The sequence below is a fragment of the Haplochromis burtoni genome, unplaced genomic scaffold (genome assembly GCF_018398535.1).
Source record: "Haplochromis burtoni strain Fernald_Lab_line unplaced genomic scaffold, NCSU_Asbu1 Contig_158, whole genome shotgun sequence".
In the NCBI taxonomy this organism is placed as follows: domain Eukaryota; kingdom Metazoa; phylum Chordata; class Actinopteri; order Cichliformes; family Cichlidae; genus Haplochromis; species Haplochromis burtoni.
The window spans coordinates 441462-461916 of NW_024582519.1; the positions used below are offsets into that span (position 1 = coordinate 441462).

A 20455-nucleotide genomic window follows, 5' to 3' on the forward strand; every position below is an offset into this window, starting at 1 on the left:
GTCTTTACTTTACTAATATAAAACTTTGTATTTAGCATGCAGACAACAAAAAAAGCCATGTTTATTTCCACCCACTCTTTCTATTTATAGCATTTACAGTGAAAGGTAGAAGATAAAATAAATACAAAAGACTACTGACTTGTTTTTAAATGTCTTCTGTATTAAACTGCACTTTTCTTAATGGTAATATTTTGATATAATAAGCTGAACCACCTCAGAAGCAGATTTCCAAACTGTGAATCATAAAAACACAAATGCATGTGTAGAAATATGAAAATAACAGCCTGACTGTTTGCGCCGGTGCAGCTATGATGATATAGAATTGATCACAGTGTGCTCTGCAGTTAGCGAAGTAATCTAATCCTGGACTTCCTTTTAAAAGCAACAGCAGACACTTTCTGTGTCAGCGTCAGCTCAGTTTCATTGCAGCCTTTTAAGAGTATTAACTGAGCCTGTCCTACACAGGTGTGAAAGCCTGCTCTTTAAAGTCTCCTGTTGTATTTGCCTACTGGGTTTTTAGTAATCCCTGTGGGCAGGTCTCTTAATCAAAAAGCAAGCAGTGACGGCCTGCTGGTGAATCATTGTTGGCAAATAAATATATAAATGTGAGATTCAGCACCTGGTAAAGGTTTTATTCTGGCAACGGTGTTGAATAAAACCTTTTAAAGTCAGGAGAAAGGCGCTGTGGTTCTTGCTGCAAGCTTGACTGCAGGATCAATACAACTCTCATATCCTTCACTAAAAGCCAAGCTGAAGCCACCAGCCAGGTAGCCAAGCCCAGTGAGAGCCTGTGTGGGAGAAACACTTGTGCTTGTTTAGCTGAAAAGATAGAAAACATACATCCTACTAGCACTCGTCTTACAAGTCAGAGTTTGCATAAAGTAATGTGATATAATTTGTCATTAAAAGTAGCTGCTTTCCAGATTGTGTTACACTAGAGGACGTTAACCTGCCAGGAGAGAAGGCGGACGGTGCTAGCACTGCTAAAATTGGTGACATACTGGGTATCTGCTACACCCCAACCTTCTTCCATACTGGAGGAGCCGATGATACCTGCAACAGGGGAATATCAGCACATTTGTATAGTTATTTCTAAAACTAGTGTTTTGAAATGGATGCAAGACATTTTTATTTTTTACTAGTTTACTTTTTTTTGGGTGGGGGGGGGTTGCTGTCATCACAGCGACATGGCAGTGCAGCCATTGGCATTGTTGCCCAATAGCGCAAACATGTGAATCTCCGGGTTTTGTTTTGACATTTCTCTGTGGAGCTGGCATGTCCTTTCCTCCAGCTACTCTGGCTTCCTCCCACAGTCCAGACGTGCAAGTTAGGTTAATTAAGGATTTTAAAGTCACATAAGCCTACAGACCGGTTGGCAAACTCCTGGCAACCACCGATCGCTGGCAAGACCTCCTTGTGACTGAATATAACAAACGCTCACCAGCTAATCCTCGCGCTGTAGTGGAAAGAGTGCGACGTAAAGTAGAAATAGAACGTTCTAAGAAAAACTGCATCTTTGCTGCAAGCAAAACATTTCAAAAGGCCTCTGTGAGTAAGGCCTAAATTGGCCTTACTCACAGAGTAAGTTAGATAAAGTGCGTGCGGGCATAGAATAACGTGGGAAACAGAGAATGTTTATGATCAGAATACCAGTTTGTTCCATTCAGTTGCCGTATTTCACAGCTCACTGAGCTTATCTACCAATTTCTTCAGTACATGCTTTCCTCTGGTGGCAAATGCTCTGCAGTATAGGCTACTGCAATACATTCAATGCAAAATCTCCATAATAACAAATCTCATAAGCTACCACTTGCAAATACCACAGTATAATTACCCCGGGCACCTTATAACAGCTGCAGGAGAAAACTTAAGATATAAGATAGCAACTGAAGAACCAATATGTTACTTATTACTTATTACTTGTTACTTATTTGTTTATTTATTTGGTAGTGTCCCCACAAGAAAGAAAAGGCATAAATAATTGTGAGTGTTAGTGCATTGCATGGCTAATGTGGCTAACATAATCATTAGCTTGATTGTAGATCAAAGCAGCCGATCAGAGGAGCTGCCTCTTATGATCTGTAAGCTAACAGCAGTTTTTCCATGATGAATCCATTCTCATCTCTGGAAATACTCTAGTTAGGTGAAAGGTGACACATGGGTAGAGTGTGCAGGTGGAAAGACATATGATCACTCGCTGTGACTGCTAGAAGGCCGTTAGTTTGAACTTTAGAAGCTGGGAGGGTAAAGTCCACTTTACGCCCAATCAAACTGACATTTGTATCCTCACATATAGCTCTGTCTGGTAATGTCTTAAAAAGTTCAGGGGGTGGTGCATCTGTGAAATTGGCTCCTGAAAAGGGCAGAAACTCACTTGGATTTGAGCCTAAAGGAACTGAAACAATCGGTTTGAAACACAGACGTTGTAGAATGTAAGATTTTGAGCTGAAGCTTTTAAGATTTCATATTTCAGTGACTGGAATAAATTCCGTTTAAACCTGAGCAGGGTTTTAAATATGTTTTTACTGCTGATGTGAAGTGAAGTCATTGCCCCTGTCTGTCTAGAAAATCCTCCTCATCTGACAATATCACTCGTATCCCTGCCTTTTCTTTTAAAATCTGTACCTTCAATTTAAATTACACCTTAACTGACAGGGCAGGTTAGCTTGTGCAAAAAGACTTGTCACAATCTTAGCTGCGGATCTTATTCGCCTTGCACCGGTAATTTGTCTTGCAGCATGAAAAACAGACATCACACTTCAAAAAGAAAGTAATTTGGTAAAAATGATGATTAGCATGAACATAATTTAAAACACATAAATGCAAAAGCAAAAGAAAGAGCATGAGACGGTGGGTCCCGATGATTGGATTTACTTAATTACTTTTCATCAGAGTAAAATCTAGAACCTGAGAACTGAATCGATCTTATGAGTAAGGTGACCCGTTACATCATCATGCTCGGTTTTACTTTACTAAATCCTGTTATTTCCGCCAAAGTCTCTAAGAACGTAGACGCACTGTTAAAACATCCATATGGGAGCGTGTCAGGACACGCTGTCTGACCGTAGCGGTGACGTAACGGATCTTGAGACAGGGGAAGAAGAGCCTTTGGCAAGACCTCTGGGCTACTTTTCTCTCCCTATTTAGCATATTTAATCTAGTCTGATTTGCATCGTGTGGATGGCAGCCTGCGGAGAAAGAAATGGAGGGGGAGCATCTTTTTTTCTGGTTGGAGTCGGTTTTTTATTTTACCTCTTGTTTTGTGTGGTCTGCTGCTTTTGTGATGTCACTCCACCAATTTTAAATAATCCAACTATTATGGAGCGGATAACATTTTGTACAGACAGACAGTCCCTAGAAGATTAATCCTAGTAACTTTGATCCGTTGATCTTTCCTCTACACCACCATGAGAAAGAAATCTTCTGTTCAAAGTGAAAGGTCGTAAGGTTCAAATGACCTTTGGAGCATCATCAGGTCATAATTTTAATCTCTCAAAAAGAAATTATTGGAGTGATTACTGCAAGGTTGTGTCAGTTCTGCCCTGAAAAACCAAAACAGGCTTTTTACTGCTTGTTAGCGAATTTATGTAGCATATTCATGCTAGCATAGTAATTATAATTTTGTTAATGTGTTGAGACTGTGCCAGACACGACTGGAGAGTCTTCATAAATTTTACCTCCTTTCCATATGTTTGATCATTCTGATGTTTATTTTACTGCTTAACTAAACTGCCATTTTTTAAGTAACAGGAAGAAATTTATTGATAATTGTGGTAGATCTATTTCTTTGTTTTTACCATCACCTGTTAAAAATACGTAGGGCCTTAGTCATAAAGGCCCGGAGACCAATCATGGGGGGGAAATGAGTATTCCTCAGCTGGGTGCGAGTGGTTCCTGGAGGTTGCTGGCTAAAGCTCCTGGTCAGTGCCCCTGTTAACCACCAGTTGCTAAGGAGAAGTGTTTATTCTGTGACCAGTTGGTGAGTGGTTACTGGCAGCTGCTAGTGTGAAGTTGACTGGATACAGTGCTGCCCAGAAAAACCTCCTTATGATTGCTTTGGTCACTAGCATGTTGCCACAGTCTCCAGTAGTTGGCATGGAAAAAAGACTCACAGAAAGTTGTTTATTACTGCTGCAACCAGCGCATTTCTAAAAGTACAACATTTATTTTTTAATTAAACTCCCCCCGTTTCCAGATTGTGTCACACTTTATCAAGTTTCACTGCAGTTCGGAGAGTAAAAAGCGAGTCGGCATCTTCCATGCAAACTACTGGCAAGTGTAGAAATTTGCTGGAAACCAAAGCAAACACAAGGAGGTTTCTGGTGCGGCAGCCTCTTTGCAATCTTACCAACTGATTAGGTAATACCCATTTTTCCCTAGCAACCAGGCACGCTAGGGGGTCACCAATAGGTCTCTAGGTCTAATCACAAGGTCTTTGGGTCTCAAGTTGAATGAGTGTATATATGAGCAGGATTTCAGGTCATGTTTTAAAACATGTTTATGGTCCTATGTGAAGCTTAATCACGTGCTATGTAGACAGTAAACGCAGACTGAGAAATGACTTTTCATTGAAGCTGGAGGCGGCTTGTGTCTCATATTGTTGAAAAAGAAACATTGTTTGCATATTAATAGATTCTTTTCAATCAGGGTCAAGGCAAAAATTATCACACAGTACAGTATATTTATTTATTTATTTATTTAAATTTGAAGTAGTCTATAGAATAAGGCTCTGCAGTGTGGTAAAACAAAAAAAAACCTGGCAAAAGATATGCAGTGGAAACTGTATCTGTGCTTTGCTTCTCCATCTGTTGGGACCACAAAGCAGCCTCGTGTCCGTGTGCTTGCGTAAATCAGCACTGCGTCTCTCTGACGTCACAGGTTGCGTGTCACCTACTACGACACTACTGTTATTACCCAGCAGCCAACCGTGCATTTTACAGTTCTGTGAATGGGTCACGTCACACTGCCACCACTGCTGCTCAGTTCCCCTTGGTGTCTCCTTTCCCTGCAGGGGGGGTGGAAGAGAAGAGTAGGAGGGCTGAGAGACAGTGATGGGTGGAGGAAAAGCGTAGGGTTGGTTGTTGGATGAGTGACTGATTGGAGGGATAAAAAGAAAGTGACATCGCCGTTTACCCCGGGGAGGTTTTAGATTGTCGGTTTCCTGACCATTAGGTGAGGTCGTTGGCATGCGACACATTTACTTAATGTGTAGTAAGTCACTGGGAGTAGCTGGATCAATCTTCACTCCCTGTCTCGTGACTGGCTGTGACTTTCTATATATAGTCTCTAACATGAGGGAAAGCTTGCGCACATCTTCCCTCCATCAATGCACTTAAGTGCCGTCTCCTCGTCTTGCAGCCATCAAAGCACAATAGTGACTGACTTTGCTCTCCACTTTCAAAGTGTCTGGGGGGGATTCATCGTACACTGACAGCAGCCAATGCTGTGCTGGGCAGCAGCAAGCACAGCAACGCTGCTCCACTTACTCAAAACAGCCACCAAGATCTCATTCTTATTCCGTCAGTTTCTCATGCAGATCCCCAGACACTGCTTCACTTTGTTGTTATTCATCCATTTCTGTTGGCTCTTACTTTCTAGCCTCCCTTAATCTTTAAGTCAAATAAGTCAATAGTTATTGGATACATGCAGGTTCATAGGGAGAAAATTACATAGGGCTGAAATTACATCTAGTTTGCCCCACCCAAAGTCACAAGGCTTGTTCTGTCCTGATGGGCAAATAGTGTTTAAATTCTCACGTAATTTTACAGGTGATGATCTGGTTAAAGGGATTTTTAAAGGACACTGCACATTTCTTTCTTTAACACCAACACAAATAACAGTTTTCATGTTGAATTGATGGGAACAAATTGAAGTGAATGAATTATATAGGTTTTATATTTAATGTGACAAGGCTCTTCTACATTGCAAGTCATTCCTTGTAGTTGTGTACATTATTAAGCTTTATGGGTCACATCCGCATCCAGAAAAGCAGTTGTGTAAGAGAGTATGTATACTTTGCTTGTGTATGAATCCTGAGTGTTAAACAGAATACTGCTTTCTGCTTAATCTCCCACAATTTGCAGTGTTTTGCTACAGTTCATAATAACACCCTCCGCATTGTAGTGAAAAATCGAGCGTCAGTTCTGTAGACAGCAGGTGAGAAACGCGAAAGAGACATTTCAGCCTGTAAATGCAAGATTATGGAAAACCCAGCAAAACTTTCCTCGCTCATGCCAAACCTGGGGCAGATGGGAAGAGTAATAATCTTCTAATTCTCTCTGTGGTGAAAGAATAATGGGCAAAATCCTGTAGAGGCACCAAACCTGTGACTGGACCATTATGCACAGCTGTTATTCTGTGCTAATTATTTTGAGCTGACACACCAACTAGATCTTGATTAAAAATGAAAAAGAAAACTCTTTGATTTTGTCCCAATCTTTGTCAGTTTTATCAGCTGAGACACGTCAGCATGTGCTCAGAGTCAAGCACATGTAGATGTGGGCTCGTATTTTTTTTAATAATTCTACATAAAACACGGCCTGTCTTTGTTTTCCTTTTGTAATCGGTCAGCTCGCTGAATTCGTGCGTCTGGGAACGCACAGCAATCACATGCACTTGCCTATATATAACACCCCAGGTGTAAAGTAGTTCAGGATGTAATTAGCCGGCCTGTTTGATCGGCAGCAGTGCCACTACAGCTGTGACTCATGAGCGAATGCACGAACCACATATAAATTACTCCAGCTTCTTTTTTTCCCCACATTTGAAAAACACACTCATCCATTTTATTGGATTGTTTTGTTCCTGATCCCTTTCAGTTTTTGATCCTGAGGTCTGGCAGGAGAAAGAATTTGTTGCGTGATTAAGAACAGGAAGTTACACACACCTGATAAGCCAGGCATGGGCAGGTACCTGTCACCAGCTGAAGGAGAATTTCATGCTGAGGGAAAATTAATGACAGGAAATGTATCTGGCTGCTGGATTTCATATGTGTCTGTGTGTGTATGTAGCTGTCAGAATATTGAGCTCTTTCACTAGTGAGATCATAAAAGACTTTGCTACGATGACTCATAAAGCACCAATCTTCAGAAAGTCTTACACTGCATAAACTGCTGCCACAGGCTTAGCCTTATAAACCTGCCGGCTCTGTCTGTCACAGATCATCCCTCTGCATCACCCCCCACCACCGGCAGGGAAAAACACGTCTCACTTTTGCTCGCATAATAAGAGATAATTCAGCTCCTCGCAGTCCACATCACTAAAGATGTGATCAGCACAGGATACGCAAGCGTGGTGGGGTACAGCGTTATTCCCGCTCAAGGAAAGATTTCATCGACTGACCTTAGCTTTCATGATTTCTTCAGTCACGCATCATGACATTCCCTGAAAGCATTTTTCCTCCCTCAGTCCATCCTCTGAGGGCTGTGTCTGGCCTCGTTGTGTCAGACTGCTGCCCCCTCAAGGCGCCCGGATGCATCACAGATCGGTCCCGATGGTGGCAGAGCTGGAAATGTTAGAGCGAGGGGACGGGAGTTATTTCTGTATTTATACCTCGTGCCATGTCTGAGGCTATAAATGCAAACGCTTGCAGCTTGTTGGGCACCCGTACTTATTTTATCTCTATCAGCAGACATAATGAGACATGATGGTGAATTTCGTCAACACTAAACCTGAACTTTAAAAGCAGGAGCTAACCAGAAGCCTTTTTATTCTCATCAGACTTGAAGGCTTTTACATGCTCTAAACTATCCACGGGTATGAGTTTACCTGAGGGTCTCCGATATAACCCAAAAGATGTTTTCCCTCAAATTTAGCTAATTTGCTTCTTCTTTTTTTTCATGAAGAACACTTTGCGCCTTGAAATATCAGGAATAAATGCATTGTATCTTGCTGCAAGTTATATTGCTGTTTGGCAGCAGTCTCTGGAATACCAGATTCATTTCACTGATGATCACTGAGACTGATATTGCACTCATCGTTGACACCCTGTTTTATGTCTTCAGGGTGACAACTTGTGTTTAGATTTCGTGTCATTTCCATCTGAGGAGGGTCAGAGGGCTGGATCTGTTTAGCATGGGCTAGCAAAGAAATCAAAATGTTTGAAGAGCTTATATCCACATACAGGATGCTCCAGCTGCTGAGAGTGGCAGAACGAAGTCATCTACTGAAACAGATGCAGAACAAGATGAAAAAGGGACGACCGTGTCACCCACTGCGGACAAATTTTCCTCTTTTGTCATTGTCTCATATTATCAATAAGAGTGCAATCTCAATTATTAATCAGAGTCAAAATAAAAACAAAATAAAATGATGAATCTTCATTTTAAGCTTGCACTTATGAGAAACCTTTTATTATCTGTGCCTGTACTTTGCTCAGGGCTTTTTTCATATTGTTCAGATTCAGTTATTTAACGTCATCACTGAGAATCACAGAAATTTCTTCGACCTCTTGCACTTGCAGCATTTCACCTTTTCATGATTTGCCGGCCTGATAATTCTTTTTTTTTTTTTTTTGGTTTGTTTGTTTTGCAGAGAGTGAGCGAGAAGGTCGGAGGAGCAGAAGGAACAAAGCTTGATGATGACTTCACTGAAATGGAAAAGGCACGACTGCAGTCACACGTTCACATTATCACCTTGTTGTTCAATAATTTCCAGAAATTATTGCACTTATTATCAAAACTTTGTTGGACTAACATGGACCATTTAAAGAGAACGTTGGTCAAGAATCCACTGATTTCGTTTTCGTACGCTGACGTTACTGTAAAAACTCTAAAGTTGTGGAGACATGTTTCACACATATTTGCACCAACACTGAATTTAAACTAAAAAGCTGCAAGAGAAGTGTGCTTGAAAAGGTCTAATACCTTTGGGATGTTGCACCCACTTTACAGCTCCATGTTACACCTATGAGCAGAGCATGGATGTGTGTTAGTACTTGTTTGCGATGTGAGCTATCTGATATCCTCGTGTAATAATGTTGTTGCAGCTTGTCATTTCTTACTTGTAATTTCTTTCTTTGCCTTGTGTATCTCCTTCCACGTTGTGGTGTGCAGAGGGTGGACACCACAGCTCGAGCGGTGATGGACATCATCACAAAGACCACTGAGTATCTGCAGCCTAACCCAGGTAACATGATGGTTATCCCACAAACTTCAGGATTGGTTTTTGGTGTTGCTGGCTGACCTTTACCTGTGTTACCACTTTTCCAGTGTTATTTCATTCACTAATGGTTAATCCAAAATGCTTATTAGCCTTAATTTCTTCTTGTATTTTGCAACATTAATCTGCAAATTAAACTTCCTGTAAACAATAAACTAATTTTAGCCATTTTAATTACATTTTAGGCTTGTGGATCATGACTGCAGATTTAATTCCTTCAAACGTGAATCCCAGAAGCATTGGATTTCATTAGTTTTCTGTCTCTTTAGCCACAAGAGCAAAGATGAGCATGATGAACTCCATGTCACGCATCCGAGGCCAAGAGAAGGGGCCGGGCTATACCCAGACTGAGGTCATCCTGGGGGAGGCCATGCAGAAGTTTGGCAGGGAGCTCGGAGAGGACTCAAACTTTGGTGAGCTGCAGCACATTAAAAGCTGGTCACAGAAAGTCTGACAAACACTTTTCTTACAGACTCTGCAAGAACAAAGCAGAACGATTTTATTCCTTCAAGGAAAGAAATATCATGAAAAATGTATGAGTCTGTTTTCCAGCCAAGATCCACAGCAGAGTGCCTTTTTTCATGACTGAACATTAAGATGTTTTTCAAAGAGAAGCACCTGTTTTGAAAATCTGCTGTAGGCTCTAATGAGAGAGTTACACTTAAAATCCCCACATTTTTCTGCATCATACACTGAAATCAAAACGCGTGTTCACATGTTATGTGGCGACTAAATACAAAATGTGTGTTGTTTTTGTAGGTCTTGCGCTGATTGATGTTGGAGAAGCCATGCGTGAGCTTGGAGAGGTTAAGGATGCTCTGGACATGGAGGTGAAGCAGAACTTTGTGGATCCTCTGCAGAACCTTCACGACAAAGATCTCAGGGAGATCCAGGTACTCTGACACTGCGGCATGGTGGGGGTGGGGGACTAATGAAAATCATCTCTGGGTCGGGAATTCATATCACCTGTCTGGTTTTTCTCGTTTCAGCACCACCTGAAGAAACTGGAAGGTCGACGTCTAGACTTTGATTATAAAAAGAAACGTCAGGGCAAATTGACGGATGACGAACTCAAACAAGCGCTTGAGAAATTCGATGATTCCAAGGAGGTCGCTGAGCAGAGCATGTTCCACCTGTTGGAGAGTGATGTAAGCACTATGCACTTCCCCAAATTCATCAGCACACATGACATATGTAGTGAATCCCGGTTAGATTTTAGATTTTACCTGGTGGGCTTCACATTAAGTCCTCAATCGTTTTGGCCTAAAGAAAAAATATAAAAAGATTCCTGAAAGATGAGTTTCACAGTCAAAAATACAAAATAAGTTCATTGGATTTGTATGAAACTTTGGTGAAAAGGTTTAAAGTAGAAAGCCTGTTGTATGGATGTGTAGCAGATCTTGTGCTTCTTCTCTGTGCATCAACAGATTGAACAGGTGAGCCAGCTGGCTGCATTGGTTCACGCTCAGGTGGAGTATCACACCCGAGCTGCCGAGATCCTCACACAGCTGACCAGTAAGATCGATGAACGGTCAGTACTGACATTTCACTTTCCCGCTGGGTCTTCTCATGATTTACATGTTTGAAGTGTTATTTAGTGATGCAGCAAAGCCAGAGAAACTGAATCTCTGAGGGATTATTTGGCTTTTTCTAGGATAAAGGATACTTCCACCAAACCAAGGAAAGAGTTTGTCCCAAAACCGCGCACATCTATGGACTTCTCCATCAATTTGAGCCAAAATGGAGGTGTCCACAGTGCTCGCTCTCCAGGTGAGAACTAGAATACAAACTTACTGTTCAGGAAGATGCCCAGAAACTAGTCCTTGTACTATATGTATACTTTCATCTCAATTTTGAGAATCTCGTTAGTCTAATTTTGTCTTCAAGGATAGTTTCTGGGCTACTTTCAAAACTTTTTTTTTCCCCTTCATTTAACCTTTCTCCGTTTTTCATTTTCACTGTAAATTCTCAAATAAAAAACAACACTAACACAGATGAAACAGATTAACTGATAAAACCTTACTCATACCTTTCGCTGATGAATATTTGACTTTGTTCAAATTTTAGGCCACTTACAATCATGTGGAAAACAGAGTTTCACAGGACTGCAGCATCATAAGCAAAAAACTATATACATCATCAGCCCACCTTTATTCACAGCTCTCTGAAAGTCCCACAACAGCATTTCAGTCAGGTTCAGGTCTGGACTGGGCCATTGCAACACTATGCCGCTATTTTTTTCCTTTCTTCTGGAAACCCTTACAAGCAAGCCAGACTTTAGTCCAGTCTTCAGTTGTTCAGTTTTGGGGCCTGCAGAGTCTGAGATGTAGCTCTTGGGGTTTTTGCAGTTTCTCTGAGCATCGGCATGAATTCTCTGGGATGTCCACTCCTGGAAAGATTGTGGTATTGTGTTAACAAACACCCAAATGCTCCAGATCAGCCAGAACTTCTGCTTTTATAGTGGTGGTGGTCCCACTTGGTGACGATCGGTTAAGGAAGTACATTTGATTAGCGTCTGACTGCTACTTATCCTCCGAATTCCTATGGAAGCAGTATGTCTGTACTGTATCTCTGCACAGAGTCCTGTGCAAACGTTCTTTTTGCTGCAGTCAGGTCTGATTGTAGACCCTTAAATGTACTTGGCAGCATTGCTCTATATTGGCACCCACCTGCCCTTTCACATGCATGTGTGTAAAAAAGCCTGGGGTGTGTGGAGAGCAAATGTCTCTGCCCTTTCGTGCGCATACATGGAAATTCAAAGGAGGGAGAGCAACGGCAGGCCTTCATCCCCAGGGTACAGATCAAACCAGACATCAGTGTCAAGAATTATGAAATTGATAAGTCAGACAGGAACTGTTCTTGGATTGTGGGCAGAGCTTGACTTTATGACCTGCTTGCAGTAACGCTCTGCTCGATATATTTCACAATAAAAGGCTCCCGGAAAAGAATACATCTTCATCGCTCCCATTTAAGCTATTTACTATGAAATATAATATACGCAGGATTCTGCTTTTAACAGCAAAGAGGCACAGTAACAACATCAAAGAACGCATGAAAAATGGAGTAGATCTGCTATCAAGATAAAAGAAAATATGCACAATACACAAACAGTTCCATATTTTGTAACTATTTAAACCAGCAGTTCAAAAAGCAGAAGAACAATATGATATTTTTTTTGCTTTTAAATGGCAGCAGCAAATAAAGGAAGTGAAATATATTTGAGAATTTACAGTGCATCTTTTGGTTTCCTAATTTTATCTTTTCCCCTACTGTTTATTTACAGTTTTTAACATGAACTGATCAGAATATTCATCAACAAATGAGAACCAATGAATCCAACTCTGCACTCTTCTCTTTCCCATTATGATTTTTTTTTTTAATTCTTGTAGGTTCGAGGTCTCCAGGTGAGCCAGGTTAAACTTGTGCTTTTTTTTCTACCTTTGTGTGATCATCAGTTCATCATCACCCGTCTTCATTTACACTGGAAACTCAGAACTACTACTTCTTATTTCCTGCACCCCTTCCTTATGTTGTTTCCCTTTTCCGTCTCTGCAGCAAGGTCTCCAGGTGAGACAACAGTGAATCCAGGAGAGATACCACAGTATCTCTTCTTCTTTTTTTGCTTTGTTATACATCTTTTGTTTTTAATTAATATTTTTTTGTGTGAGAGAAACTTGTCAGTTTTAAGTGGATGAAACAAACAGCAGAAAATCACGTGCCGTCCACTTGCCTAACAAAGATTTCTCAACAATGACTTAAAGAACCGCATCGACAGACGAGCATTTGCTGTGTCTGTTTCGTTCTTTTGTGAATTTTCTGACTTGTTTTATTTCCCCCACTCTTTCTTTGTCTGTCTGCTTCTCTCATAGCCTGTAGATAAAAGATGGACACAGTTTTAGGGTTTCATACTTGCATGTTTTTTCCCTCTAATGGCCAGCAGGGGGCAACTCTTCGGTTTGCTAAAAGGAGCCCAGTTTTGTAAAATGTATTTCTCACTTTAACCATTTTTCTAATGGCTTTATAGTCAAAGCCTTTAGTTTAAAGTCACTAGCAGGGTATACTGGGATCGCGTCCTGGTTCTCTTGCTTGTTATGTTTTTCAAAACACAGATGTTGCACAGAGGTTGATGTTGTAAGGGGTTATGTCCATCTTTTGTCTACAGTCTATGGCCTTTCCACCTCTTTTCAAATTGTTGTTTTTCTTCCTGCTCTCTTGTCTACTGACTCGTCATCGCTGTGATCACTGTAATTCCATCAGTTCATCATTTCTCCATCTGAAGATTTGAGTGATAAAATTCTCATCGCACACCCTTCTTCTTTTTCTTTCTCCTTTGCAGCAAGATCTCCAGGTGAGCAAGAGTGACTTGGGAAGAGATGCCACATCTCGCTATCACTCTTATTTTTATCCTTCCATAAATGGACTTTTGAATAAGTGTATTCTTGTCTTTTTGTTTATTTTTTTGTTTTTGTTTGTTTGATTGCAGTGCTAACCCCCGTTTGTTCTCTTTTTTTGAGCTCTTTTTTTCTTTGAAGAGTAATCTGACATTTTTGGAAATGTTCTTGATTGAGTATTTGCTTAGCCTTACATAAGAACATCCCTGTCTGGACACTAAATATAAAGCTATAGCCAACCAACTGACAGACCTTGGTAGCAGCTCATCTTAACAAATTTCACCTGCTGGCACCTGTAAACCTCACTAATATTATTTTACGAGAGTTAATATGAACTTTTTGGAGGTCCTTGTAAACTGCTCAGAGCCAGATAAAACAGATTAAATAATAACACCTTCAACAAATGATGTATTCAGATTCAGAAGACTTTATTTATCCCCAAGGGGCAATCTAGAGACTGACCTTGCCGACCATACATACAATACACAAACATCACATTGGGGAGACAGGTCAGGCTAGGTAGCTGGTCGGTCAGGCGCACGAGCAGCGACCCGGAACCGAACAACAATGGAAAATGCACAACATGGGAAAGACGAGGAGAAAAAAAGAACTCCCCCCAGACTGAGCTCCAACAGGGAGATCAGTTTGAGAACAGCACATAACACATGAATCATCACATCTCACAACACAGAAGACATAAGCTTCAAAGGCGTTTAGAGGGGGTGGGGGGTGAGTGTAAATATATCAGGAAAGTGTTTACAGAGGTCAAGCCAGAAACCTGTTTTCCCATAAACCTCAATAGGGCTTTTCGCAACCACAGCTATCGCCATCTGGTGGCCTTGCCATAGAATGCAGATAAAAAGGACTTCCTGGCTTCGTTCTTCCAACCCTCTGTGGGCCAACTCTTCTTTCAATGTGCTGTTGTCAGATTTTAGTGAGCTCATTACTGCCCCCCTGAGGTTGGAGGCTCAAGGCTGTATAACACTCACTTGTATGTTGCACCTGCACAGGGAAACGATGAGCCAGTTACACGGTCAAAAACAGATGTTAAGAAATGCCACACAGGCTATAACAGAACAACTCTGAACGCTACGCCATAAGGACATTTCCTAAAATATTAAACTGCTCTTTGAAACGCTAATTATATTCGCGGCTACTGATGCTTTGTGTCTCTTTTGCTTTGTCTCCTGCTCTCTTTCCCTCTTTTAGCCAGGTCTCCAGGTGAGCCTTTCACAAGCTTTTCTTGTGGTTATTCTGCCTGTAATCAATGTGTGGAGTCTCATCTCCTTCGCCTGCCTCTCCTAACTCTACTTTTATTTGTTTATCTCTCCGAACCGCTCTCTTCCGCTTCTCCAGCCCCCATGGACCAGCCCTGCTGTCGTGCGCTGTACGATTTTGACCCTGAGAACGAAGGTGAGCTAGGCTTCAAGGAAGGCGATATCATCACCCTTACCAATAAGATCGATGACAACTGGTACGAGGGGATGCTGCAGGGCAACTCGGGCTTCTTTCCCATCAACTACGTGGATATCCTGGTGCCGCTGCCCCACTAGGATGTCTCGACTACCAGCAGTGTCCGAAGCTGCGACACGATAAATCCTGGCCTCCAGTTCCTCCTCCAACTATTCCCAGTAACCTTTTCCTAAACATTCCTACTTATCCACCTGCACTCCGCTTTAAAGGAGTCAAAACGGCAACGAAACAATAACCAATGAAGATGTGAGCGAGAGTGATGATAACTTAAAAGGAAGCACTCTTAAAGAAAGCGAGGGGAGGGGAAAAAAAGAAAACAGCATTTATAGTCTTGTTTCCCCCTTATCCCACGAGTCACCTTCAGGCTTCCGTAGTCATTTTATCCGTTTCCGTCCCGGCTTTTGTCTCGCTTTAGGTTGGCTGTCAGTCCGTCACAAGCTTCTCAGCGCAGGCTTGCAAAATCACACTCTGTATCTCTGTGTTTCGTGAAAACCTTTGCAGTAGATAGAAACTCTTTTTTTCCTCAAACTACCACTACAAAATAATCGGTCCACATGCTTCATGTTTAAGACTGTAGTTCCAGCATGTTTTCAACTGGTTTCATGTTTTTTAAAAAAATGTTTAACTGAATATTTTTGTTTTCAATTTTCCTTTTTTCGACAGTCGTTGCCTCTTTTGACAGTTCTGGGTGAAACTATGTTCCTGTCATGTCCTAAAAAGAATCAGTTTAAATGAGTTTAGACAAAACTAAAGAGATTCATCAAGTAACACAGTATTTTAATGGGTTTTTTTGTGTGCATGTGTTGTAACATATTGGTCATATGTTATACCAAAGTTACTTGTAAAACCTGAATGAAAATGAAACTCCAGCAGGAAGGTATCAGAAAGTCTGTTTGATGGGAACAGGTTTAAGCTTGCAACCTGGAGTTCTTTGGTATTCTATTAGGAGGTGACGCTTTATTAAGTATGTGACACATACCCGAGCCAGTGATTAGTGAAGTGATGACATGATTTTCTAAAAACAGTGAAGTTTAAATTGTTTTGAAGTGATGTAAAGAAAAACTCCGGTGCGTAAGTCTCAGTCCACCGACACGTATTTTATCAGCAGTGTGAAACATGGTTGATGTGTTGTGATATAATGATGTATAAATCTTAACACTTGAGGAAACCATATAATTGTGCAGCTGAAGAAGGCGTAGCTCTTCTTCCTGCATCCCTTACTAGTCCAAGTAGTGTTCTGTAGTTTAGCTTCTGTAAGCCACCAATCATACTAGGCAGGAGTGTTTTAAGGAAAGAGTCCAATGATAGCTTGTTCCTCTTTTTTTTTTGTCTTGGTGGAAATTTTATATATCGGTTAAAATTATGCAAACACAAATAGCTTTTTCTTCACGGTTATACAACCGTATAAACCATACCCCTCTCCCCCCTTTTCCACGTCATGCCCGAGCTTAGAAAAACTAGATGTTGTTGTAGATGTCCAATTTTTTCCAACCTGCGATATGCTCGTATGCAGTATTATGTGAGATCGTTTCCCCATCTTTTGGTGATCTACCGATTAACCAAGAACTCATATCGACCCAGCTGTAGTGCACGTTTTATCACTGAGGTTTTCTTTTCTGCAGAACAGCCTGTGCAGCAGCACTGACTGTTTTTATTCAATTATTTATTTATTTTCACCCATCTTGTAGAAATGTTGCGTGTGTATTTTGGGGGCGGGCGGTTTATTTGGGTTTGCATACTCTTCAAGTAATGCACAGGGATGGGGCTGCAGAGGACCTCTGATGCTGAGGTTTTAACATCTACTGTCTCTGACAGTGTTCAACGTTAAAACAAACATGGACCAATTCACTATGTTCAGCAAATCTATATGGAAAAGAAAACCTATAAGAATGTTTAACGTATTCGTCTTATAAGACATACTATGCTTATGACAGTGGACCTTTCACACGTTTCTCATACAAAATGTTTGCTTGATTTATATTTATTTATTTCAGTTAATCTATGCTTGTATGAGAAACATGCACTGGGGGCGGGGGGGGACTAAGAGTAAGAAACAGCGTAAGACATCTTTATGAGACACAGGATAAATGTAAAACATAAACATTTACTATTTTTTTCTTTGTGTGGAAAATTACAATAAATGATGCAAAATCAGCCGATAACCCATATTTAGTGTATTCTTTTCTTCCAAAGGGAAGCACAATGTTAACAGATGGTATATTTTGTTGGCTGGAGTCTAGCGATACAGTTTTAAAGAGGTATTTATTCTTTTTTTTTTTTAAGACGTAACAAATTCTTCCTTTTTTTTGTCGTTCACTTTTTTAACAATCGTGTGTATCTTTGCCCTCAATGAGGACTGTACAGCTTTTTGTGTTTTGTTTTCACCTCGTGTGTGCGTGTGTGTGTGTGTGTAGTCGCGCATCTACAGTAACGTATCTTATTTTTGTAATTGTGACAGAAGTATACACATACTCTATAGATGTATATATAGTATCTAACCCAGAAGCAATGTGACAGGAGGGATTATGTGCTGCACATGATTGTCTTTGGATTGTTTTTTTGTTTTTTGTTGTTTTTTGGGGGGGGGTCTATATGTGGGGTTTTTTTTTCTTCTTCTGTTCTTGTTTTGTTTGTTTCCTGCACTGGATTCTAAAACTGTACGCTTGATGTAAAGAAAAAAAATGTGTAATTCAGTTCAAATCAGTGTAATTTATTCAAATAAATGCCAAGAAATGGTTATTGGCCTGATGATTTTCCCTTCACAAAACAATCTTTTTGTCCACATCTACACTAAACCTAAGCTCAGTGTGGGATCATGTAACACGAGCTATTTTACCTCGCTACACCTCTCTGTTATTGTCAGTACACGAGGAAGCGGGGTGGCGACTTAGCTCTGCAAATACAAGAAGGTTGATGCATTATTCATTTTCCTGCTGGATTCTTTCATGATGCGCTGTGAGAAGCGGGGGGTGAAATGGGTCAGGTATGAGAATCTTCTTTTGTGTTTTCAAGACGGCTGAAATATTTAAATAACCCTGTTGGTGTAAGGTCATCAAAAGCATGACTGCAGCTTCAAGCATCTTAAAGGCTCCAAAAGATATTAAACACACTGCAAGCATGTGTAAGCTGGGATATACAAAGCAAACTTTTTTAACCCATACAAACAAGGAATTATGTTGTAGAGCAGCCGCTATCAGCAGTACTGGAAAGTAAGTAAATTTGTTCAAGCTTTCAACTTAACTAAATACTTCAACATCGCACTCTTGTAATAATGCTTTTCTCCTGTAATTTAAATGGATATAAATTAATTTATTTAATTTATTTCAGTTTTTTACCTATTAAAAACACATAACTGGAGTGTAAATTATACAATGTTACACATTAAAAAGCCAGCAGTATATTAAGTGGTTAGAAATAGCACTTAGTCCATTTACCATTTCAAATGCTTACATACACAGTAATGTAAGCATTACTGGAGCACACACTAGAACTACAACTGTTTATTCATTAAAGCAAATACCTAATCAGCCAATCACAAGCAAGCAATCCAATGCATGTAAACATGGTCAAGATGACCTGCTGAAATTCAAACTGAGGATCAAGAAAGGGGATTTAAGTGACTTCAGCTGCTGCAGTGTTCTGGGTTAAAAATCTTTGTTGATGAAGAAAGGCCAGACTGCTTCGAGTTGACAGGAACTCAAGCTAGGTATGCAGAAGAGCATCTCTGAATGCATACCAAGCTGATTCTTGAAGCAGATGGGCTACAGCAGCAAAGGATCACACAGGTTGCTACTCCTGTCAACTAAGAAGAGGAAACTGAGGGTACAGTTCACGTGGGATCCCCCAAAACTGACAACAGAAGATTGGGTAAAAAAACCTCTTTGGTCTGATGCAAACAACATGACAGCATGGATCAGTGCTTCGGGCTGCTGGTGATGTGATGATGGGGGGCATTTTCTCAGCACACTTTGAGCCCGTTTGTACCAACTGAACATCCTCCAAAGGCCAACCTGGCTGTTTTTGCTGACCATGCCAGTCTTCTAATGGGTGTCATTATCATTAAATCGAGCAAGATAACAGACCATATCACAAAGCCCAATCATTTCAAACTGGTGTCCTGAACATGACAGTGAACTCAAAGATGACTGCCCTTCCTTGAGCCGGTTTCTTCCTGTTAAAAAGAGGTTTTCTTTCCCATAGTCAGTAGCGGTTTTAGATACGGGCGACACGTATCTAAAACCGCTGTGATCCATCACAGCTGATATAAATGGATAAATTACCTTCTCAACATGTCTTCAGTTCTCCAGAGGCCTGGTAATGAACTAATCATGTGATTCAGGTGTGTTGACCCAGGCTGAGATCTAAAACCTGCAGGGACACCGGCCCTCGTGGACTGGGATTGGGGACCCCTGATATAGAGAGACGAGACGACAAGGCTCCAGTTACAGCAGTGCAAGCAAACAAAAAATATATGTAAGAAGAGTAAGAAAATAAATATACACTTTAGGACCAGGGGTAAAGGGATCAATAACAATTTAAAATTTACAGTTTGATGATTTAAAGTCTCACACACAAGCCATCGAAAGGGGAGGGGGGGCTTGCTGCTTCCAAATAGAGCACATTTCATTTATAATGTTGTAAATCCAAGCCCATTATGTATTCATGATTTGAATCCTGGGTTGTTTGAAATCTCAGAAATGCACCCTAGACAAAGTGAATCTGTGAACTAAGGTGTAGGTGTGTTAGATCATGTTGTGGTGATCCTTGGGTTTAGATGGGTGTTCATACTGGAGTGCAAAATTAAAACCAATGGAAGATGGACAAGAAAAGTTCAAAGCCATCAGGTCCTCAGTTTAGAAAAAGAGAAAAGAAGAGGAGGAGAAATGAGAAAAAGATGCAGGTAAGCAGATGTGTCACTGGATAATGGCAGGTCATCCTGAAACAATCAGAATCAGAATACTTTATTAATCCCTAAGGAAAATATGTGAGTAACAGAAGAAATGGTAAAAATAGCAACAGTAACAGACTAAACTCCAAACAATACATTATGTTACAGATTTTAATATTAATTAGTCATTTTCAGTTGTTGATTTGTGCTGTTCTCATTGTATGACGAATTATGATGGCTGTTTGGTAGCCGTTTGCATATTATGCATACTCTCTCTCTCTCTCTATATGTGTGTGTGTGTGTGTGTGTACAACAATTTTATGTTAATGTACAATCCTTAATATGTTTTGTGTGTGTGTAGAGGGAGTGTTCACACAGGGCGCCAAACTGGCTAGGACCGCCACTGCCCATAGTCACCAAAGTTCTTGCTCATATAGGCAATCATGTGATTGCTGGGGTTTAGTCTGTTGTTGAGTTTTTGCCATGAAGAATTAAGTTAATTCAGTTCTGCAGGCAAAAGGGGGTCCGACCCAGTACTAGCAAA

At 40.7% G+C, this 20455-nt stretch overlaps 1 protein-coding gene across 3 annotated transcripts in view; it reads left to right on the forward strand.

The window, feature by feature from the left end:
* Positions 1 to 17305, forward strand: part of sh3gl2a (SH3 domain containing GRB2 like 2a, endophilin A1) — a 36312-nt gene extending 19007 nt beyond the window's left edge. Inside the window, exons 2-12 of one of the 3 annotated variants that reach the window (XM_005932378.2) lie at positions 8533 to 8601; positions 9054 to 9126; positions 9429 to 9572; positions 9919 to 10052; positions 10149 to 10307; positions 10587 to 10690; positions 10814 to 10929; positions 12549 to 12563; positions 13496 to 13507; positions 14760 to 14771; positions 14907 to 17305. In XM_005932378.2, coding sequence (XP_005932440.1) covers positions 8533 to 8601; positions 9054 to 9126; positions 9429 to 9572; positions 9919 to 10052; positions 10149 to 10307; positions 10587 to 10690; positions 10814 to 10929; positions 12549 to 12563; positions 13496 to 13507; positions 14760 to 14771; positions 14907 to 15103 — 1035 coding nt within the window. In that variant the 3' untranslated portion in view covers positions 15104 to 17305. Of the gene's footprint in view, positions 1 to 8532; positions 8602 to 9053; positions 9127 to 9428; positions 9573 to 9918; positions 10053 to 10148; positions 10308 to 10586; positions 10691 to 10813; positions 10930 to 12548; positions 12564 to 13495; positions 13508 to 14759; positions 14772 to 14899 lie in introns of all 3 variants that reach the window. The other 2 variants (XM_014336831.2, XM_005932381.2) reach the window with 2 other exon arrangements.
* Positions 17306 to 20455: the final 3150 nt, after the last annotated feature.